The 24,260-nt window shown below is 38.2% G+C and overlaps 2 protein-coding genes across 3 annotated transcripts; one reads left to right on the plus strand and one right to left on the minus strand.

Moving 5' to 3' along the window:
* Positions 1 to 480: 480 nt before the first annotated feature.
* LOC146478912 (calcium/calmodulin-dependent protein kinase type 1D-like) lies at positions 481 to 23,572 on the minus strand. Of its 2 annotated transcripts, none has more exons than XM_085111637.1 (13): positions 23,371 to 23,572; positions 16,382 to 16,456; positions 16,019 to 16,150; positions 15,773 to 15,847; positions 11,463 to 11,601; positions 10,886 to 10,908; positions 9,968 to 10,071; positions 8,214 to 8,289; positions 7,124 to 7,216; positions 6,612 to 6,631; positions 4,077 to 4,155; positions 3,220 to 3,307; positions 481 to 2,626 (listed from the first exon to the last, which is right to left on the minus strand). In XM_085111637.1, the coding sequence occupies exons 1-13, from the start codon at positions 23,448 to 23,450 to the stop codon at positions 2,522 to 2,524; spliced, it is 1,089 nt and encodes a 362-aa protein (XP_084967763.1). In that variant the 5' UTR covers positions 23,451 to 23,572; the 3' UTR covers positions 481 to 2,521. The 2 variants fall into 2 exon arrangements, with proteins under 2 accessions (XP_084967763.1, XP_084967764.1); XM_085111638.1 differs by lacking the exon at positions 23,371 to 23,572 and adding an exon at positions 16,567 to 16,703.
* LOC146478913 (uncharacterized) lies at positions 4,354 to 6,191 on the plus strand. The gene has a single exon (XM_085111630.1). The coding sequence runs from the start codon at positions 5,034 to 5,036 to the stop codon at positions 6,030 to 6,032; it is 999 nt and encodes a 332-aa protein (XP_084967756.1). The 5' UTR covers positions 4,354 to 5,033; the 3' UTR covers positions 6,033 to 6,191.
* Positions 23,573 to 24,260: the final 688 nt, after the last annotated feature.

Genomic DNA, 24,260 nt, shown 5'->3' on the forward strand with positions numbered 1-24,260 from the left:
AGCCTTTTAAAGTAAATCCCCACTGTTGAAATAAGTTCACGTTAAATTGTTGAAACTACAATCTTATTTTACATTTTGTTGGAAAACGTGGAAGTAATATTTCTGTGTGGGACAAAACAGGATTTCGCTCATTTTCGGCCCGGGCGCCGCCATGTTGGATTTCATGACGTAATACGGTTGTTCAATCGTTTAACACAAAAGAACTTCCGCTCACTGACACAAGCAGCAACCGTATGACGTCATAAAATCAAAAAGTGCAGCGCGCGGGAAATGTAAAAAGCGAAAACAGACGATAATCGTATCAAATTTTTAACACATTTGAATGTTAGTTCTACTTTCCAAACTAAAATTTAAAATTTATACATTTCCAACAATTTAACGTCAAAGTTTGTTGTCAGAGTCGGGGTTTCCTTCAAATAAGGCCTGAAAAAAGTAAAAATTCACAGAAGCAACGCAGAATCCACTTATCAGTCTTCCATGTAACAAAAATTCAAAGAGTTTATTTGACCTTCTGTATTTTATAGAAACTTATACAAGACTTTATGTCGTACAATTAACGTTAGCACTACACGCGCAATCTCAAGCCGGTTTTCGCTACCGACTCGGCTAAAACTACAAGCACAAAATAAAATCTCTGCTGCATATTTAGACCACTTAGGATCCATACGAAAGAACGCAGAATTATTTATATAACTACTAAGCATCAGTTCTTGTTCCTCGACCCCTTTGCCGCCCGCATGAGTATGCAGAGGGTTTGGGTGCAAGATTTAATTGATGGCCTTACTGTTTGAAGCGCGATTACAATAATTTGGGGCTACCATCAACGCTGATTTGAAATACCAACATTAATTTTCACGGAAGGTTGTCATTTCCTTCATTTTCGAAGGTGACAATCGCTTTTAACCTCATTTAACATTAAATACTGGATGAGCGTTGTTCAGAATTAGACCAACCGGACCTGAATATCAGGAAAACCGGCCAGCTTAGCTTACCATGCACTGGAAGATGTGTACAGACAACAATATGACATATCTGCACAAACTATAGTGTATACCCATTGCATTAAAAACCCTGGGAATGCACAAAGTCGTTCTGAAGGAGTCTGCTTCTATGTCTGCCAAACTATCCCAGAAGACCTACAGAGATGATATTCCGGGGCGTATACTCGAAGTGTAAAGCTAGACGCCGTTGGCCAAAATGTCATTTTACAAATTCCTTTTTCAAAGTTAAGCTACTAGTCCTTTACAACAACAACTACGAGTTTTAAGAAGTGAAGTATAAACACGCCTCATAACAAAACAAAAACAAGCAATTATCACAGAAGATATAAAAACTATTGCCATTTTTGGTTTCTTTATTTGTTTCAACCGAGAACGATCTAGGATGACGCTAATGCCGTAGAAGCAGCGACATAACGAACCTTCAAGGTTGCAATTTTGTCGCGAAAAATTTTGTCACCTCGAACGCAGTATGTTCTGCTCTTGAATTGTCTTCCAAAGTACCAGACTCTTTCCACAGAGTTTTGAATTGAGTGCCGTAAAACCAATCCAGATTAATTACTCTAGCCAATCACAATATAAGTTAGCGGTACAATGAACCAATCACAACTCGAAGTAAATAAATGTTACCGGCGCCAAGCGCGGGAAAACGCATGCGAGCGAGGCACGATTGGTTTTGGTTTGGCTTTCCATTGGCTAAGAAAAATGGAACTAACTTTGCTAAACCAATCATAGTGTAATAAAAGCTAAACCAAAGCAAACGCGAAATTAGTTTCGACACTTAATTGAAAGTTACCTTTTCTTTACACTTGACGAACTACGAGACGCATTAACAGAAACAATACAGCTGTTTGTCCAAGTTCCTCCCAGACGGATTGCCTATCTCTTGCATAAAAACAGCCATTGATACGATAAGGTGTTGCGTCTTGCGTTTGACCACTGTGTTACGCCACGCAACCATACTTTCTCTTTTATTCGTCGTTTTTATCTCTGTTCAATTATTATAAATGGCTGGATATCACCAAAAAATACCAAATACAAACAACTAGAGTTCCTCTTTTTGAGCAGATTAAAATAGGCTTTAGAATGATATGCAACACAACCTTGCTTCGGTTGGCTAGAAAAACAAGGCGCAATCACCAAGTCCAAGATGGCGTCGAATGAACTGTAACAAGGTAAAGACTTGTTTTAAATCACAAACTGACCTTTCTTCTTCTAAATTTTCATACACGAAGTACCAAGCGGGAAACTTACTAGACTACCGACGACTCTCCGCCAGACGGGCAATTGTTTGGCTACATATCCTAACTCCCAATAAAAAACCTAACCGCAAGCTATCTAAGCTAATTCAGGCTATAAACCGGAGTGCTATTTAGGCTTACCGAAATGGGTTTTTTTAGGGAGCTAACCTGAGCTTCACTTCATGTAATTTTAAGTAAATGTCCAAGGGAAGTTTGAGATACGGAAACGAGTGTTTACCCTGTATACAAGGTCTATCTACAAATCCCCACCAGACCAGCTGGCTAAGATGAATGTGCGTTGTTGTTTGATTCGGATGACTTGCTTGACCCCAAACCAAGTTGAAGATTCTTCATTCGGTTGATGGCTGCTGCCGCATTATACGCTTGCTGTAAAGGAAAGAGAAAGCATAGTTTAAAGGGACAGTATCACGCTATTTTTAGTAACACATAGAAAATCGGAAAGAAGCTATTCGGTTGATAGCAGCCAAAATATAATGCCAAAATACCATTAAAAGACTATCAAAATGCAAAGACTCTATCCACGGATATTTTCGCCGGCAGATGACCAAGGTAGAGTGGGGTTCAAATTTGAAAACGTCTGGCGGACGTTTTCAAATTTCGCTGTTGTAACGCACTAAAAATCGCCGCTTGTACTATATTTTGGTTCAACCTTTCGTCTTAGAATCACTATTAATATTTCTTTAAATTAGCGATTGAGAAATTAATTAACATACTGTTCAAAGTTCAAATTTAGTGAATTTTAGCCAAAAATCATGATGCCTCCCATGATACTGCCCCTTTAATAAAAAAACAACAACGATAAGTTTCAAAAGGAACAATTTACAATTATCCTGCGAAATAGCGCGGAATATCACCTGATACTTAGCTGACGAGGCCTTAGGCCGAGTTGGCTATTATTCCGCAAGATTGAGCTCTAATCGTAAGACAAAAGTTTTCACATAATCATATGCTGAGCTTACCTTCCACTTTGCCTTGTAAAAGTTCTTTTTTATTTGTTCGCTGACAGACGCATGGATATTGAGATCGCGCGCCGTGTCTCCGGCAATCCTACAAAACAACAAAAGTAAAAACGAGACACTCGTGAAACATCAAGGATCCTCGGTACATAACTTGGTCCTACGGACTTATTTCGGACCTTAGCTTCTAGTTGTACACTCTACAGGAATGTGGATTTATTTATGCACACGGCTTCCGAGAGATCTGTTCAAATCGATCACAGGTTTATGCTAAGAGGAGGTGTCACAGCCAGAAGATGTAGCGTTGAAGTTGAAGCAGTATGAAGTTGGAGTTAAAGTTGAAGTTGCAGTTGAAGCCTTGATCAGGGGCGGGGGTGAGGTGTACCCCTCGGAATTTTTCGTGGGGATGTAATGCATGGTTGATTGCATGTGACGTCATGGCTGCCATGTTGGTGGTATGGAATAACATTTTTCTCCTATGGGAGTTAACTTCCAATTTTATTCAAACTATGTGAGCAAATTTTCTTTTGTTTTTACTACCAACACGGCGGAAATGCAATCCATCTATAGGTCATTTCCAATGTTGCTGTGAACCTCATTACGAAAGCGAGGCTAAGTGCAAAGATGTTTATGTGAAAATTAGTTTTGTTTGTATATGCCCCATCTCCTTTCTTGTTATTTCAATGCTCTGAATGTTGAACGGAAGGGGATTCAAGCCCGCGACAGGCTCCCACTCTGCATTCCAGTAGGCTAGAAACTGAGCTTACCCAGCGAAAATTGACAGCTTTCACAAACAAGGACACGGACACAAAAACAAAACTAATCAGAAAGACAGAAAAAAAAAACAAACATGTACGTACCACGGGTGAGCCAAAGCTTGCTTGCACGTGTAGCGAACTTTAGGGTCAACTTGTAATAAACGCGTGATGAAATCTTTTGCTGAAATACAACGAGAAAAATAAATTGGAAACCACAGGATTCTCGCATAAACCAAGGGTGTAATTTTTAAGTAGCATTTAAGCTTAAGTAAAATAGTTCCAGATCATTTTGTATACGAAGAAGCAAAGACTTAGAAAAACATTTGACTATAAAAAATTGCGATAAAACATTTCGTAAAAACATTATAAAAACGTGACGACATCATAATCACCAAGCCTGATAAAGGTTCTGGCGTAGTGGTAATGGACAAAACCGAATACATCCGTCTTCTAAGCGCTGCTTCAATCGATAACACTTCTAAGTTCGTACATGTTGATGAAAAGCGACCAAAGAGGCGTGGACGTCCAGCTCAACATTTCCACCCGCTCTTACAGAAAGAAAAAGAGTTGCGCACAGCCTTACGTCAAATTCTACCTGAAGAGATCGCTAACTCGCTTTCTCCGAAGAGTTCCAGATTGTCACACTTGTATGGCCTTCCGAAGACCCATAAAGCCACACTGAGTATGAGACCCATTTTATCAGCAACTGGCGCCTACAATTACAATCTCGCCAAATGGCTCGAAGAGAAACTTAAGCCACTCTCCATCAATGACTACACAATCACTGATGCCTTTGCTTTTGCTGATGAAATCCGTACCATTTCCGTGAATGAGGATGACATCTTAGTCTCGTATGATGTGACATCACTTTTCACCAACGTACCTTTGAGTGAGACGATTAACATCCTAGTCCACAAAGCGTTCACCAACGATTGGTTCAACAAGACCTACGGCCTTAACTTGCAGAAGGATCAGCTTGCCAAATTACTGGAAATTGCTACAACCAACCAGCTTTTCCAGTTCAATGGTCTTTTGTAAGAACAGACTGATGGGGTGGCCATGGGCTCCCCTCTTGGTCCTCTGATGGCTAATGTTTTTATGTGTCACCTGGAAGAGAAGCTCTCCCGTGATGGTCTGATGCCTGACCTGTACAAACGTTACGTGGATGATACCCTGGCTAAAATGCCTAGTGGTGACGCTGCCTCTGAGTTTCTCAATACTCTGAATGGTCTCCATCCCAGCATGAAATTTACAATGGAACTCCCTGTCAGTGGTAGGATTCCTTTTATTGGCATTGAAATCATCAAGTGTGGGACTAAACTTGAAACTCAAGTTTACAGGAAACAAACGAACAGTGGCTTACTCTTGCATTACCATAGCCATACCGACAAACGATACAAGGTGTCTTTAGTGAAAACAATGTTACATCGCGCGTACGCTCTATGTTCCACAACAGAAGCTTTCAATTTAGAATGTAACAAATTGCGCTCAATTTTCAGTCGCCTAGATTATCCTAGGGCTCTCATAGATTCCATCATTAGTAATTTTCTTCGTAATGTATCGGAACAGGCAGCGGAAGAGAAGCCTGAAGGCGGTCGTAAGATCAGAATTATCCTTCCTTTTAAGGATCAAGTAGCTGCCAATGCGGTTCGCAGGCAATTTAACGACCTAAGTAATAAGATTGGCCCCATATTGCAGCCAGTTTTTGTTAGTAGGAAATTAGAACATGATCTTAAGCCTAGGGAAGTTAAGCCGTCGATTGTGAATCAGCAATGCGTTGTTTACTATTTCTCATGTGATCTGTGCGATGCAGATTATGTCGGCTATACAGCCAGACACCTTTTTCAACGCGTTGCTGAGCACAAGAACTCGGCAATTGGCAAACATTTTCTTGAAGCTCACGGGAGCAAACACCTATTGAATCAGGGCCATTTTAACATCTTGAGAAAGTGTCAGAGCAAATTCGATTGTTTGGTATTTGAAATGCTGTACATCAAGAAACTTAAGCCTTGCTTGAACACTCAAACGGACTCTATACGTGCGAAACTTTTTGTTTAACCGGTAGCATTCTTCAATGCTACTATTTTAATTAATATCTATTGTCCATTTTTGTATTTATAGCCGCAATCTTGCATTTTTAATTTCACTTGATAATGATGTAATGTACATCGAAACGTCGTGTTTTTTAACCTTTTTATAATGTTTTTACGAAATGTTTTATCGCAATTTTTTATAGTCAAAAGATCATTTTGTACCCTTTTTATCCGTACGTATTTTGAACGAGCTTTTGTTAGTTCATAGACGTTACCTGGGCAAATAGATGATCGATTGATTGATTGGTCCATTGATTGACATTTGAAAGCAATAGTCCACTACGCAAATAGAGGCTGGTAAACCTGTGGTGTCATCTACTGTAATACAGTTTATTTTCACTTGAAAATTTTTTTCTCAATTTCTCTTTCCCAGAAAACAATCTTGAGTGACACGCACTATCGTACGAAGTACTGGGCTGTCGACTTTTGACAAACAAAAATTTAGTTAAACGCCGCTCATGGTAGTCATTTGACAAAAGAAGATGATTTCCTACCGTACTTTTTACAGTGCAGAACCACAACAGTAGAAAGGCCGTGAACTTACCCGAATCCGAAATTTCGTCCCTGTAAATAAAAATTGAGAAGCAGTCACTCCACGAATTCAATTAACTATACTATACGCTATATAAGGATGCCAAGTTTCTGCCATCCTTGTGCACACAGGGGAAGATAGTCGGGTCAAAAGAAAATCAAAAACGAGGAGAAAAAAAATGGAAAAAAACAACATTTCCAAATTCTAATTCGATCTGGAATCCGAGGGCCACAGGTTTGTCAGTCGTCAAAAACAAAGTTGATTTTATTTATTTATTTATTTATTTATTTGTTTGTTTGTTTATTTATTTATTTATTTATTTATTTATTCCCGAATGTCTGAAATGCCCCATTTGTGTCTGATAAGGTCACGTCACCAAACTTACTTCGCGACAATAAGCACCAAACGCATTCTGGGTATCTCGAGCATTACCCAGCAAACTTTGCGGTTGGAGATGGTAACGAAAATGACTTTTTGTGGTATTTTTCGCGAAAGCATTTAGAGATTAAGCTTTAAAAACTTACCAGTACGGTGAATCGAATTCGTATTCCCCTCTCATGATCTGTGCAAACAAATTAGCATCGCTGTCGTCATAGAATGGCGGATATCCACAAAGTCTGAAAAGAAAAGTAATTGGGTACGCTTTAGCCATTTTAACTGTTGCTTCAGAATTCTCGATTCACGACAAATTCAGTAAGGTACAGATTATTAATTAACTTGTCTTTAGCTTAATTAATTCTTAAGTAACATTTAAGCTTAAGTTAAATACTTCCAGATCATTTTGTACCCTTTTAAACGCATATCCCTGTAAGCTAATACAGTTAGATCTGTTCGCGATCGGATGTTTTAGCTAAAATTTCAGTTGCAGAAGGGTTAACAGAATTTTAATCCACGCATTTAATTACAAGCTGTTGTTGGCTTTGTGAAATGCTACATGTAGCTGACCTATTTTTGCATTTTTAACAACATATTTTTCCCTTCGAAAAGGAAAGAAATTGGTTTCACACTGAGCTGACATATTTTGCCGAATTCTCTACAGCTAGATCTGAATTTCGATTCAGAGGTGATTTAATAAGGCCTTCGAAATGGATATCCATTGAAATAAACCGTTGAGTACCCCTGACTAAGTCTTAACTATACAGCTATTAATACAACATTATTAGGGAACCATTTCCAGAAAACGACACACCAAATACACAATGTCATTAGTTATTGTATAGGTAACATTACAACAACAACAACAACAATTTATTTACAGATTTAGATTATATAGAGGGCTTGTCCCGCAAATAGCCACAAAGCTAGTCGAGGTGGGACATTGGGTGGTTCTAGCGAATGTAGCCATAATTGATTTCAAGATCAATAGACACTTTAATATCACTCGGCGGCCATGTTGAGTCTTAGGACAATAAAAATCTTTCTTTTTGCACGGCAAGCCTTGCACTGAATTTGCGTCTGGCCGAGGCTTGTCGTGCAAAAACAAAGCTTATTATTCCACCGAGACTCAACATGGCTGCCGAGTGAAAAGCGTCTATTGGCATGACCCGAACATTTTAGAGCTCTGCATTTTGAAGAGCAACAAGAGTACCTATAGATAAACAACACTGTACTCACAAAATGTAACAAATTACTCCAACTGCCCAACAGTCCACAGCTTTCCCATAAGGTTTCTGCCTAAGAACTTCTGGGGCTTAAAAAACAAACATACAAACAAACAACATTTTAAAAAATACTCTCCCAGAATTTCCTCTATAAGATAGAATGATTGTTATGTTTTCATACCCTTGTTGTAAATACATTACTTTTAGTTTTAGGATGCATATTAGTATTTTAGAATTAAGGGTGGTGCCTACTTTTGTTAAAACCATGTGGTATCCAAAAAGAAAATTGGGGATAACCATGCATTTTTCAGAGATAATAAAGCTTCAATATGGAAAAAATGCCATACATTACATTGTATTTTACTGCTTTTTTGGATAAAAATGTTGTTAATTATCTTTGAAAAATGCATGGTTACCCCCAATTTTCTTTTAGATTCCAAGAGCCCTTGCTAAAATCTGCTTTTCCTGCATAGTCATAAACAGTGCAAAAAACTTCTGTATTAGTCAAGACCATCCTTAAATTAGCATTTTGTTAAGGAGTTGTGCCTCCTTTTGCAACTGCATACATCCTGTGCATCTCAGGATGGTACAAGTAATTCTTATTTCCTAAGGAGCGGAGACCCCTGACTCCACTGTACTGGAAAAAATGATGAATGGTACTACATTTACCCAATAATTCTTAGCACACGAAAACTCCCAAAAGGGTCACAAAAATACACAGAAAAGTTATTAAAACTCCAAATGTAGCATATATACACAATGATATTAGTAAAGGGACCAATTTCAAAAAAATATATGGCTTTCCTTGTGTGCCTGTTGGCTGTACTATGTTTCCAAGGCACTGTAGTTAAATGTACAGCTGTCTAATAATGAAGGAAAAGAAGATCTAATAGCAAGAGCCATTGAAATCGAAAAAAAAAAATTGGGAGTAACTATGCATTTTTCAGAAATAATTAAGCTACCACTAACTTTCTTTTTGGATGTCAACAGCCTTTGCTAAGATCTTCTTTTCCCACATAGATGTTAAAAAAAAAAAAACATGTAAATTTACCCTTTGTATTTGGAGGTACTATTGCATTGCGCATTCTCACTGTGCATCATTTCTGCGTCATTAGCATGCACGTGTTGAAAACATATTAGTCTCTTTTTCTATATGCTGAGCCTAGTCAATAACTAAATGGCTATTTCCTCCTAAACAAGCAAGGTGACCTATCTTTTTAACCTTGTTACTTTAATGACTCAGCTATTATATCCTTTTTATGTTTAAAATTTTTTAGAAAAAATTGTGACAGAAAAATGAGTTATAGGCAAAAATAGGAGCTTGCTCACCACTCATAGGCTCTTACACTCATAGTGATACTGAGAACTCGCTTACAAGAAACGTTTTGGATGAATACTGTTTCATATTTTGCTTCCCAGCCAAGAAATTCACCTTCAGTTGCCCATTATGCTTCATATATTCTATGTATAATGTTTTTCTAAGTCGTGCTTTTAATTATCTATGTAACTTCTGTTACCACCAGACATGGCAATAACTGATCAAATAACCTCACTTTTCAGCGCAAACATTGCAAATAATTATGGGGTAAATTGAGAGAATCATAGCTCCTTTGGGGACATGGTGACCTTTCTTTTTAATTTCATTTCTTGAAATAGCACATATAGTACTGAACAATCACAGAAAGTTTGAGAAGTTTTCACGACAACTTTTATTTCACAGGTAAAGGTGTTGTGCGTGATGGCCAGTTCATTATGTCACAGACCTACCAACATATCCAGGTGTCCCACAAGCGGTTGCCATCATGCTGTCATCTTCCTCTGTCTTTGACAATCCAAAATCACTGATCATTATTTTAGAGTCTTCAGCAGGACTGTAGAAAATTATAAAGATATTATAATTTCTGTCATTTTTTACATTTGAAGGGCTTCCCGCCAAAAATAGGGGTATATACATGTATCACTTTTTTGGTGAAATTTTTTTTTCGCAGGATCTCACTCATTCTTTACAAACAGACTTGTTTTGACATAAAAAATGTCATTCTGTGAATTGACAGAAATGCAGTGTTAACATTGCAAAGAAGTGCTACACAGTGACATTTCTCGGCTATCCTAAGACTCTCAGAATTATGTTCAAATGATTAACCACTTTGAAATTGCTCACCCAGTCACTGTTAAATTATACTCTACTCATAAAGTTACTAGGAATGACCATTTCAAATCATTCCTGAATCTGTAGCTCTGAACATTGTATTCATCAACTGGCAAGTATGCATATCTAACTATACATAGTGTAGAATAGGACAGTTAATTTAAACTATTCTATTTTTAAAGAATCTTGAACAGAAATATGGTAGCCTGCAAACAGGCTCCCAAGTGGGGTTTAATTAGTGTTAGCAGAAAAATCTGCAAGCCAAGCTCAACTTCTGGAGTTCTTTCTTGTCCCAAGCTGAACAATAGCCCAATTGGGAGCCTGTACTGTCTGTACACAGCCTAAGAAAGGGTTGTCTTTTTAAAATTGGCTAACATATCAACACCACCTTCCAAGCTTATTTATTTTAATCAACATGCATTCTATCGCATCATGTATAGATAATATCATTAACTATCTTTAAAGAGATCAGACTCAAAAGAATCCAAATGATGAAAACAAAAAATGTAAATTAAAGTTGAAACAAACATCCTTACCTGAAATAAAGAAGATTTTCAGGCTGAAAAAAAAAAAAAAAAGGGAAGAAGAATAAACAAAATCAAAAGAGCATTATTTTATTGTTTGAAATAACAGCAGATGCTGGCATACTATACACCAACCCACTGAAGGCCCAAAGGACAGGAACAGCGGGAATTTTGTGTAGGTGCTCATAAATGCAGTTCAGAGTCAAAAAACCCTTAAATCCTATGTACAATAAAAAAAACTACATATATTAATCAAATGATAACGTAGTTTAGAGTTAGGGATGGTACGTACGTGCCTCCTTTTGCACATCAAGAGATGGATGCCTCCTTATAACACAAACATATTTTTGTGCGACTGATGACAAAGCCATTATTGTTACATATTTGTTATGCTTTTTTTTTGTCTGTAAACATGTGGTTAATCCCAAGTTTCTTTTTGGATTCCAACAGCACTTAAGCAATTAATAGCTTAAAAGATTACATACACAAAAATACACTTCACCCACGGCACCCAAACTCCCCTTAGGGTTATTCGCAAAGACCACATCCGTATCCCCACAGCAACAAAAGGCTTACAGCTGTAACTCACTTTTAAATCTCTGTGGACAATTCCCTGCCCATGTAAATAATCAACAGCTAAAAGTATTTGTTTTATGAGGTCACTGGCATCCTTCTCTGTGTAGCTTCCTTTCTCAACTATCCTGTCAAATAATTCTCCACCCTGTACCCTGAAAAAGTAATAAAAATACAAAAAAATTACCAACAAATAAAATGTTACGTTAACTATAAGTGCTTTCCATTTGACTTGACTGAACTCAACTGTTCAATATAATTTATTATATATGCTCAAATTTTTATGTTGTTATTTTGTAAAAATAGTGACCACAACGTTTCGGTGAGTTAAGCCGTAAATTTAAAGAACACAAATATACTACATTGTACATCACTCAATCTTGTGTGATTACAAAAGATGTTTGCAAGTTAATTCTGTTTTGATCAAGAAGAAGGCTTGCGGTCTGCAATTCCTTCAGGTAATATTGCTCCAATGTTTCTTCTACTGCTTTGCGCTTTGTTTTGTGAAGGAAAAAAAAATGGAAATCTTGCCATATAATAAGATTTCGATTGTAAATAAAGTGCAAAGCAATATTGGATAAAACTTTGGGGACAATGCTTCCTGAAGGAATTGAAGGACATACACAAAAAAAAAATCTATTGAATCTGAGCTAAGACAACAAAAAGCAAATAGGTTTAGGTTATGCAAAAATTCAGTGAATAGGGCATTCGGGGGGGGGGGGGGTACTCCCCTTAAAAAGCCACATAGGTATATTTGTGCTGCCCAAAGGGCATGGTTTTTGAGTCGTTTTGGTCTGAAAACAGGTATAGATTTTGACCATTGTGGTCTTACATCGGGTATGGTTTTCAAGGGAACCACGAGAGTATTAAAATGTACAGTCGACTCCCGATAGCTCGAACCTTCAAGGGAAATTGAAAAACGGTCGAGTTATTATATAAAAAATGACCTGAAAGGAAAGGAAAATTGGTTCGAGTTAGCGCGAGGTTCGAGTTGCCGAGGGTTCGAGTTATCGGGAGTCGACTGTATTAATTTGTCTTTTTAACTCCAAATGAATAGTAGAGAAACAGAGGGTATCCATATATATATATCATTTGAGCTGAATTTTCAGGTGAATTTTTCCAATCGTTGACTTGGCACTGATGCGAAGCTTAACTACGCTACAAGCCAGGTCTGAAAACAGGTATGGATTTTAGAGGCCAGGTCTGAAAACAAGTGGGGAAAATGGCATGTTTTGGTCTGAAATAGGGTCAAGATTTGGAGAACCAGGCGGCACACCCCTACCAAGAATTCCGAGGATTACCTCCCCCCACCAGGATGGAAATATGTAGGTTTACACATAGGCATGACTTATTATGTACTCTATACGTACAGTGATTAAGATCAGGGGGGAAGGGATCCTTGAAATCCCCTACCCTAACTCCCTCAGTGTCAGGAAAAATAGAGTCCAGGGGTGCTTACCATTTACATGGAAAACCCGGAAATTCCAGTTGGAAAATCAAATGGTACGCATCATTCCATTTGAAGTACTTCTGAAATTATGGGCTTCTGGTCAAAATGACGCAATTTTATTGCTCCGTTTGGGATTTACAACTGACATTCATACATTCTGCATGTTATCCATCTTCTGTTAAGAGAAGGTAAATCATTTCGTACTTATGCTCAAAATTTCCATCCGGGTAGTTTGCGTAAATGGTAAGCACCCCAGGGGTGTCTACCATTTGGGATCACTACAGGACAATTGATGGCATTGCTACATGACTTTCATATATTTAGACTGGAAATGGAAGAAATATCATTGTAATGGTAGGAGGGGGGTGAATAGGTCTACGGATCGGCGGATTTGGTAAATATTTTACCTCGGATTCTGGATTCAGAGCGAAATTTTAACGGATCTGCGGATCCTATGATCACAGCGGATCGCGGTTTTATCCAGTTTTGGGGCCCGGATTTTGGATTTTGGTTGTTAGGAAGTTCAAGTTTGCTCTTTTTTCTCGTATCTGCAAGGTTTTGTTTCGATACAGACGTTGGTTACATAAATATTTCGTTGATAGTCATCCTCTACTCTAAAACACAATATCACGCAAGGCAACCCCAACAACTGAAGTCGCTTTGTATCTCACGTATCATCTAACGCGGCAAGCGATTTGCGGATTCGGATTTAGTTGATTTTTTGAGCGGATCGACGGATTCAGCCATTAATTTTAGCGGATCGGCGGATTTATATACCCCTATTCACCCCCCTCTGGTAGGGAATTTTCTGACGTTCCTTTCTGAAAAGGAAAAGAGGACTCCCATTGGATCGGGTCCGGAGGTACCCCCAAAAATTCCGGATGGAATTTCTGGATTTTTTGCGCAAGTGCAGGGTAGCACCCCAATCCAGGAACCCCATATTCGTTGTCTGGGAAACCCCTTTACAGCTGTAAGTATTAATTCTGGATGTCTTGCATTTTAAGAGACCTTTTTTTTATTATTCTAATTAATACTGTTACTTCATCCAACTGTTTATTGATTATTTTGCATAGTATTCGAAATCACAATTAATCTTTTTTCGTCTCTTCAGCTGTACTCAAAGATCACACAAGATCTAATCAGATTAAAAGGAGATAAATTTGCCTTGATGCAAAAGTTATTTTTCTGGCACGCAATTGCTAAACCAATGTGGCGACTTCAATAAATACTAAATCATGGTTATGACGAAACAGCTGCTGATTTCAATGACAATAAACAATTAAACAGCTCGGCCAAATGAATATTCCTAATGGATCGACACCTTTGAAATTGTTGACGTACTAATCCCGATAAATTAAGCAAGATTATTTCTCAGACCCATATCATTTACATGGAAAAATGTGCTGGTCTAGTCGTATTAAAGCGAAATACATTAAAGCAAAATCAAATTACAGCTCTATTTGTTTTGCCTACAGAGTTCATAATCAGTAGTACATCAAAATATACCTGCTGGTTATGTTAATTTTATATTATTCATAAGCACGTCTATCTCTCATATCTTGGTCCATGCATATTTTCAACAGAACGATCGAAAAAGTGACACACATTTTCGCACAATATACGAAAAGCAATAGGCAGTGTTGATTTCATGTCAATTTCAAGTTAAATTTCTCCGCAAACGAGAGATCGTAGACATTTGGGTGTTGGAAATTATTATTTTCGATCTCTGCATTAAAACGTTCATTATAATCGCGATCAATTAACAAGGTGCAGAACAATTCAAAAATGTCTTTCGTTTCCGCACTGTTCGAGAGAGCGATTTCCGAGGGTTGACATGTCATTTATCGCGCGCGTCATGTGCACGCAAAATACAACAGTTGTGGTCTTAATTTAACGTGCGTAGACGTAAGTATTTAACCCAATCATTGACCCCGGATAAAAATCTTGGTTTCATCTAAAGTAACTCGAACTTTCGAACATTTAGATGTGCCAGCATGCAGCTACCGAGCAGTACTTTCTACCGAAGAGCTGTTCGTTTTGATCGACGATCGAGTTACACACCAAAACTTTGATTAAAAAATTTTTCTTTTGTTCTCTTCAAGTTTTTAAAAATTTCACTCTTGGGGTTTTAAAGAGACGGCAAGACTAGACTTTGGAATTTCAATATTCTGCATTTGTTTACATTGTACTGGACGTTATCGGGAAAATTAACTACCTATTAGCGACGGCCCCTCGGGATTAAAAATTATTCACCTTACAAAGAAGCTAAACAATGCGAACGAGGAAAATTGAGATGTGAAAAGATTCTAGAGCCATCCTGGTGCAATTTAAATAAAAATTGCCTCGGTTTCATATTCCTTCGGTTAACACGAGGTCATTCCTTGTTTGTGCAGAACTCAAGAAGTTAGGATCAGAGAAGTTGTTCGTGTCACATCGATATACAGTGTATACACCAGCGTGAATTGTGTTAAATATATCACGCATTTTCAAACCCCCACTATCTATAAAACATTAATTTCTTTATCATGATAAGTTCGCATGCAATTAAACTGCAAATAGACAAACGGCAAGAATCCAAAATTGAGTCAACACTTCTACACGCTTGCGAAATTGCGAGAGACAAAGCCCCATTTCGTCGCCGTTTATCTCGCGGAAACGTTGCAAATTACAAAACGTCTCGAGTCTATAATTTGCGGCTGTGCTGTGTATCTCTGTGTTGTGTATCGGCTGTGTAGTGTATCTCTGTTTTGTACCCAAGTAACGTCAAACAGTACTGGCTGTTTGGTTTCATATTTTGATCTAATTAGAATCAAGGACGAAAAGACTCTTTGTTACGATGCACAGGAATTGAATTCAAAAACGCTCGAGCTACTTACAAATCCATGACTAGATACAGATGGGTCTTGTTGTCGAATATTTCCCACAGTTTGATGACATTGGGATGATTCACCCTGTTGGCAGAACATATACAAAGAATAAGTGACGATTCGAGAACGGACAGTTGAATGAAATACACATTTCGAACGTTCGATCGTGTAGCTCAACGCGTGCAGAAATATTTTATGGCTGAATGGATGATATTGTCACGACACGGCGGGACTGTTTATTAGTAATTGACTCACTTCTTCAATATAGCGATTTCGTTCTCAATGGCTTCCTCCTTCCCAGAGAGATTGCGTTTGTTGATACATTTTACCGCAAACAATTTGCTAGATGACTTCTCTTGGGCCATAACAACTTCGGAGAAGGCACCTCTGCGAATAGAAGCCAAAGAAGAGTCCATCAGTCTATCATACAACGAATATAATTCAATGCAGAAGCTGTAAAGTGCAAACTGCTTAACAGATGGGGCGATTCCAAGATCACTTGGTAGCGGAAGAATCGCTAAGGCGCGTAATATCGCCCAGTGAATCACCTCGTTCTCGAAACGTGGCATTTTTTCCCTCTATCTGTTAAAATGCACGAAAACCAATCCAGATACTTACGTGCCCAAAACTTTCTGAAGGTCATACTTCTTTGTGATCTTCTCGTCAAATTTCTTCTTCCCAAATAAAGGCATCCTGGAACAAGAATAACAGCAACGGAAGCTCATTTAGCTGTTCTCGTTAAAGACGGCCGGCAAGGGACAAGAACGGCATTCGCTTCTCGTTGTGCCCAAAAATAAACACACCTCAAAACTTCGTGTATTTACCAACACTTGCAATAAACCGCCGACTTCAAAATCGTCGCATACTTTGCTGCATGGATGTGTTGTCAAGAACGCGTGGTACTTACCGGGGTGGGGTGCGGGGGTTTATGACGTAACGTGAGTAATGACGAAAATAAGAGTGTAATTTGTGTTTACCTTTGATCAAGTAACGAAAAAATCACGTCCTTGTTTGAATCTTTGACCCGTTTTTGCCCTTTGTGTGGGATGGTTCAGTTCCTTTATATTTATTCCGCCTCCTCTTTTCAAAATTTTCAATATTATTGAGGTTTACGAAATATTAGAAGTTCGGTTTCACTTCCATAGTCACAATGAAATCCAATGATATTTAATTAAGAAGTTAACTGATTTGGAAATGATAACCAATTTTGGACAAATTGTGTTCAAAACAACACCGTCGAAGCCCCAATCAGTAAATACATATATTTTAAAGTGATATGGAATTAAAATTTTACATGATTATCCTCTTTCCGGAGGTAAATTTCGCATACCCTGGCAAGGTGACAGATTTGTATTATGCGATTATGTTTACTTTTCGTTTTTTTTTTTTTTTAAGTGCCACAAATTTTCACGGAAACTCAACATCAATCCGATAAAAGACTACCGGAAAGCCCTTTCAATGCAAGATGAAACCCTTTAAAGACACTGATCGCTTTTATTGAACATTGAAATGGCTTTTGTTATAATTATATAATAATAATAATAATATTAATAATAATAATAATAATATTAATAAAAATAATAATAATAATCATAATAATAATTTTTTTCTTGCGAAATGGCCTTCACAAGGCGCAAACACTCCATAAATTGCAAACAATTCTGAGTTATAAAAGATAAGATTGACTTAAAAAAAAAAAAAGATATAACCAGCAAGGTTAATGTTTTTTCCTTTCTCGTTAGTTTATGTATGTCCTTGATACTGCAACTCGATTACGCTTTTTCTATTTCCGGGAGGAAACTGTCTTGTATTTACATGCACACGTAAGTTTAGAAATATCAATAAATATTGTTGTTGTTGTGGTTGTTGTAGCAGCAATCTCTTAGATTGTTTCTCTTTCGAGCTTCTCGAGACACAAAAATGTAAAAAGAGAGTTTAACATTATGACTGACATTTTTTTCGAAAATAAATTAAAACATCGCAACTTCGCAACACGTTAAATGTTTATATTTCTTCCGAAATGCTCCACTCGAAATTTAGTTATCCGAAAATAAATTGGCAAAGGACAATATTGGCTTGCTTGTCTTGCAAAGTGATGCTGATCAGTTCCATTTGCGTAAATCGACGAATCCCACGTCATCAAACCTAAATGCATCAATTTCAAAGTGCAACTTGTTCATCACAATTCAGTTCCTAGTGCTCAATATTTAGTCAAGAACAAGCACATATATATTTTTTATTATTAATAAACTATTTATATCTCTGTGTCTTTTAACGTCTTTGGAATATTTTTTAATATAGATTTGAAAACCGGGATTCAATACTAAAAGCCTTTAGGCTTAATCACCGCAGCTTTCTATTCGCTCTTAAGAAACATTATTTTTATTTGAAGGAAAGTAGACACCGCGGAAAACCAAACGAACTGCGATTGCTGATATCCTGAGTAATCAGCGTCGAAGCTGAGGAATAGTCCATGATTAATGTTGCATCTTACAAAAGAGCACTTCCGAAAAACTGAAATTCTAATTTCTCCGGTTGAATTCGTATAAATTATAACTTGTATTTTTTAAAAGTCGGCGTTCGTTTCAATTTACTCAATAATTGCATTAAATCTCTTTTTTGCTGGCCGAGGGCATCTGGCCAATTTCATATTGATAGCAATCTGTACTATCTGATTACTCAAACAACGAGTCTTGATAGCAACACCCTTGCTGTGGCTGGCAAGAGATAACAGCGAGACACATGCGAATACATGTAAAATCAATGAACGTTTATGCATATGTTTGCACGTCAAGCGTGGTGATGTCACGCGAAAAATTCCGTGGGCAGGGAATATTGCCGCCACTGTGAGGTATTAAAGCAACGATTAAAACCTTTCTACGCAATGAAGTCAAGTCCTTAGGGAAGCTGATTTTAAAAGATGAAAGCTTTAGAGCAAAACTTTGCTACAACGTGGCTCAAACTTTGGAGGCTGTGGATGAAATCATGAAAAAGAAAGCCTCCGACTCGAGCGAAATTTTCATGTACTCCTGTTTGTCACTGTTATTACACCGTAAAAGTAGAAAACTAAGGGGAATTCACTAAACGAAAAACGTTTTGAACGTTCCTAGATCGATCTTTTTAATTACGAGCTAATACTACTAACGCGCCGCTCAATTCAAAACTACAACATCCTCCTCCGCAAGCCTTGGGGCATTTGAACACTGGCTTGTGCGAATACCACAATGCCGTCCAAATGCCCTACCATCAAAGAAGCCTTCGAAAACTCTTTTTTGGAGCCCTTTTGAGTTAGCATAACCATTCACAACCAAAGGGGAAATACTGTCCTTGAAAGACTCCTCAACTCTCAACTCCCACAAACCAGATAAACGCCCACGTACGTATTGCACCTGATCAAAAGAGAAATCCTGTTCAAATCGGCCCAACCCACCTCCCCCTCCCCCACTCCTGGTAAAGATAAAATTCTCCAGGGGTGGGAGATGCTAAATTCGGCGATCCTTGGCCATCAGTTGTTCAGTTCTGATCAGCATCACATTCTCCTTGTAATATCAATGCTTATTCAACCCATGAGGTCATGAGAATTAGGGATATGATCACCCAAGGTAAATTTCCTTGATATTTTTAAAATTCCTGGATTAACGAGAGTTTTGATTCGAGTTTAATTGCTAAACAATAAAGATTTTTCAGAGAATTTTCATTCGAGTTTAATTGCTAAACAATAAAGATTTTTCATAAAGATTTCTGTCCCTCAGTTTTGACTTTGACTTTCCTTACCATCAGCTTAAAATTGGATTTTAAAAACAGTTTTAACGAGCGAGCTGAAAACTTCGGTTAACCTTTAATCGTGGATTAGCTATATAGCGTTAATCGGGTTTCGAACGACTGGACCCTGTTAATTACGAAAATCCCAGCTGTCCCGCCTTATTACGCGGTCAATGCGACATACTGTGTGTAAAATATCCCTTCGAAAATAAAAGAGGTATTAAATTCCCCACGTTGGGAAAGTTCGAATTAACAGTTAATTTTGTAATAAAACAAACCTCTCAGCCGTTCTTCCGAACTTATATTCACAGAAGTGCTTTAAATTTGTTTGGCCAGTACCCGCATGCGTAACTTCTGAGTCCGTGGATGAAAGATGTCACCCGGTGGTCTGAAGAAGGTTAGTTTTGTCTAACCGAAATGATGGGCAATAAAATTATTTTAGCTGTCCAACCAGCCTTGCATTTGATTTTACGTTTTAATCAACATTGCAGATCCTGATCTACACAAAGATCCGGGTACACTTTGCTGCTGTTTGTACAAGTGCTCTATGTACTATTCAAGAGTTTCCTTTCCAGTGGTACTCAGTATTTATTTATATGCTGGCGAAGCGGTTCCACGAGGTGAAGTGGGAGTCGGCGTGGACGAATTGTTAGACGTGCGGACTCGTAATCTGGGGGGCCCAGGTTCGAGTCCCCTCTTTGACCACTAGCCCTGTTCAAATCTTCGGCCACGCTTTGTAAATAGCCAACTGGCAAGCCTCCCTACCAGCTGGGATTTTAAAGGAGTTCTGTTCGGTTTGAAATATTTGTTTGATGTACACGGCCCCACAAACTCCTAGCTTTAAATCTAACAGTACTTAAATAAACTTCCTTTTACTTGACTACTGATTGAGTTTTAGGTTTTAGGTAAAAAAAATCCTTTGCACAGTACTTACTTACAACACAACTTGGCAATCTCGTGCCCAGAGTCCCCAGGCTCTTTGGCCAGCGTTTGGTCGCCTGGTGACCAACTGCTGGCCAAAATGCCTGAGAACTCTGGGTACCAACTTTTGAGTCTGATGAAATGAGTTATCACGGGGCACGAATCCGTAAGCGACATTTTGAGCACCTTCCAGACCCGGGGAAGAGGAGCTCAAATATAAAAGTGACGAGCTTCATAGTGCTCATTGTACCTTTTCCTAAGGTACTTTTGTTACCCCTTTGGGGACTCCCCTGCGTAGGAGGAGACCGGAGGCTGCAAACTGAAATAGATAGAAGCGGGGATCTTCGATTTCCTCTGTTCAACGCCTGCGTATGCCAAGCAGGCTATTTGAGTTTATTTAGGGTCATGATAAACCCGCGAAAGATTAGGATAGGAAGAAGCCTAAGGAGTAGGCGAACGACACCAACAACATGGGATTCCATAAGCTTTCAAAATTCCCTAAGATCATCAAGTCTCCCCACCCCTCACCCCCACGAGGAGTATCTCAAGGTGCTGTTTGCTTGATTTCTAGGAGTTTTAAAATTTCAATCCAGTGCGTTTTGGATTCAAGTGACGACTGAGCGAAAGTCACAAAACTGTGTTCAACAATCGAAGATTGGAAGCGCAATAGAAAAATGTCAATTTTGGTCAACAGAAATCGATTCTGACCGGAATTAAAACAACAGTCTACAAGGCAGCCCTGAATCATTAGATACTTGCAAGAGAAATACTTGACAGCTACTACACAGTAATTTGTACCAGATCTGTACATATATAGGTTAAAGGTTGCAATTAATAGTTTATCTTCATACAAATTCCTCACATAAGTGTAGATTTCTCCCGTTCAATTTTACGCTATAATCTGTTCCTTTATTGGAAGTTTAAGCATTGTATCGTTGGCTTAATAAAAGATCACAGAAATCTTTCTATGGTTTGCTTTTCTTTGCTGGAAAGGCTCTGTTGAGAAAGTGACTTCCTCAAGGTTTAAATTTTACGCGCGAAAACGCGAGAAACACGCGTGTTCCGGTCCATGGCTTGCGTGGTTCGCGCTTACATTGGCAAACCATGAAAACGGGGTCACTCAACAAGTCTTTTGGGTTTAATGAGTTCCGATGGCTTATAATTTTTTTTCCTGTTTTAATGGCTGTGGTGATGTTTGCAACTGTAAAATAGAAAATTAAATCATGTTTTCCTGACTTCTTTTGTCGGAGAGAATTCTTAGACACATAATTGCTTGTATGTAGTTTATATAGTTTACACTATAAATCTGGAAATGAGACAGACAGCGTTCGCTAGGTGACGTCAGTAATATCCTCAACATTGGAAAGCCGGGGCTTAACGACCCTTAACCCGGTTTCTTTAGCATGAAGCATTACGCATGCTACGTTTCAGAAAAGCAATGTTTGCTGTAGAGTGCGGGGAAACCGCGGAAAAACCGCACAATCACTGCGAAGCAGGGTTGCGAGGATGAAGTTAGGCTGCGCTTGCGATAGTCGATTGCTTGGGTTAGTCGCGCTTAATTCGATAAATCACGTGAAACATGAAAATTTGTAATATGTATAATATCCGCAGGAGTTTTTCAAGTCTTTTAAGGTTCACCTAGCATTTTCAAATGTTTACTTTTGTAGTGTGACGTAGTGCACAAAAGCAAGCTCTGAATGTTTTGTTACCTAATTTATTTCAGTTGGCTGTCAACCAAGTATTTTCAATTAATCCCCGCCAAAAAAAGCAAATTAAACAATTCAATCAATAATGTCTAAACTAAAGTTCTTATCTATTGTAGAGTTAATTTAAAAAATCTGAAGCATTTATTAAACTAATTGCCTCGAAGCTGTTATCGTCCTCTCGTGCGTTGTATAAGCTGGAAGACTTGCTAAAAGCCGAGCAGAGTAAATATAAAATCAGTCAAAACAGTTGTTTTAGCCGTCAATTACGCAATAAGAGTCAGACTATTTGTGGGCGCTAGAAGGATAACATTTGTTTACACTATTCAAATTCGCTAAGCTATAACTAAAACCACCCGACACTAAAAGCCATTTAGGCGTCTTAAATGTTAAATCCGATAAGATTGGTAATCTTTTTCTTGTCTTCTTTTCTTGGCGGAATGTTCGGGGCGCACCTTTGGACGTATTTTGGTGTATTTTGAGGCAAATTGATTGGTTTGCAATCGCATGAATGACCACGTTACGTATACGAAGACTTCAAATTTAGCAACCATTCTTTCTGTTTACAAAAGCTTTGTTGGAGGGCTTAAATGCAAACAGTCTTTATGCTAAAATATCGCCAGCTTCTAATTTGAAGTGCATACACTAACTGCATACACTTACTAAGAGCTTGCAGATTGCACCCACCAGACATCTATTTTACCGGCTGTAAACTGTGATATACGCGCCACTTATGGAGAGGTCAATGGCTTAATTTTCGTGTAATTGCTGTGGCCTAAATAATAAAAACCTTAAAGAAGATTTGCAATACAAAAAAACTAATACAAGCCCAATAATAAACAGACATTTTGTGCCGCATTTAATTAAAAAATCCGCCGCGTTTGTCGCTAAATGTAAGCAATCTGATTTTTGCATTGACCAGCGCTTTAAAATTTTATCATCGCACAACACATTGGTTATAGCTTTGGTCAGAATGTTCATAATCCTATATACAAAACACTGGAGTCTTCACATAATCACAAATTATTTTTTCTAATATGTACAAACTTTGGTAAACATGAATTGTCTTTGATAATTCGCAGAATGGCAAGAAGTTTAGGGCAGGAAATTTACATGTCTGGACGAATCGCGCTACCTTAAAACCTTTCCAATGATTGCCAAAGTAACAATTTACATTGCACGGGGTGATTGCGATATCTGGTATGAAAAAACGGTACTCACCGCTTTCGCCGAGGCTTCCTAACGTCGATACCGTTTTCTAAATCGCCTTCTCCATTTATTGCCGATTCTCCATCGGCCATTTTGCCAAATGCTGCCGGGACACACACGCAAATGAGTTTGTTTGTTTCGTTTCTTGGTCCTTGTAGGTGGGAAGTTATAGGAGTCCTGGTTTATCAGTAATTCCGACCGCGCGTAAGTGGTTGAACCAGTTTTTATCTACCTTTTTGAATTTGACAGTGTGGGGCTTTGTTTTCATGGCATCATTCTCCCAAGCTCATTGGACAGTCATGACCTATTGTCACCAGCGACACAATTCATGCGGAGTTGACAATCACCATACCGTACGCTAGCACCTGGTGCGCGAAAGCTGTCATTTTGATCAAAAAAGCCCTTTGATATGATAAAAACCAGCTTGAAAATGTTCGCATTATAACCACGGAAATTTTTAATTTTCCATTTTTAACAACACTGAACGAAAGCTCTGCTCGCTAGTTTTTCTCTTGAAGTTATAAATTAAGTAATTTTTAAAATATAAATTCAAAACAACCAAAGTGACAAGACGTCGAGAGTTTCCAGATTTAACCATTTTGTACACCTTGTACATCACAAAAACATTCGCAGGAAATTAAAGTACTGCTCGGTAATTTTACGGAGGCGTTGCAGAAATTAAAGTACTGCTCGGTAATTTTACGGAGGCGTTGCAGCAATTCCAAAAAATAATACATGACATGCGTGGAATTCTAATACTGTTCCAACAGAACGAGCAATGTAGTTACAAAAATTAAAAAAAAAAATAAAACAGTAGTTATACTCAATTGTAGCAGCAGTTATACTCGGACAGAACACCGTTTCACCACTGATAAAGTAGTGCTTCCCTTTTTATGGGGTGA

The sequence above is a fragment of the Pavona decussata genome, unplaced genomic scaffold (assembly GCF_977016875.1).
Source record: "Pavona decussata unplaced genomic scaffold, jaPavDecu1.1 SCAFFOLD_62, whole genome shotgun sequence".
Taxonomy (NCBI): Eukaryota; Metazoa; Cnidaria; class Anthozoa; order Scleractinia; family Agariciidae; genus Pavona; species Pavona decussata.

Excerpts from the sequence above, each read along its gene's own strand:
- LOC146478913 (XM_085111630.1), top strand. The coding sequence starts at position 5,034 with ATGGGCTCCCCTCTTGGTCCTCTGATGGCTAATGTTTTTATGTGTCAC.
- LOC146478912 (XM_085111637.1), bottom strand. The coding sequence starts at position 23,450 with ATGGCCGATGGAGAATCGGCAATAAATGGAGAAGGCGATTTAGAAAAC. Across the intron at positions 3,308-4,076 it reads CAAGCTTTGGCTCACCCGTG|GATTGCCGGAGACACGGCGC; the intron begins GTACGTACATGT and ends GTTGTTTTGTAG. Across the intron at positions 2,627-3,219 it reads TTTACAAGGCAAAGTGGAAG|CAAGCGTATAATGCGGCAGC; the intron begins GTAAGCTCAGCA and ends TTTCCTTTACAG.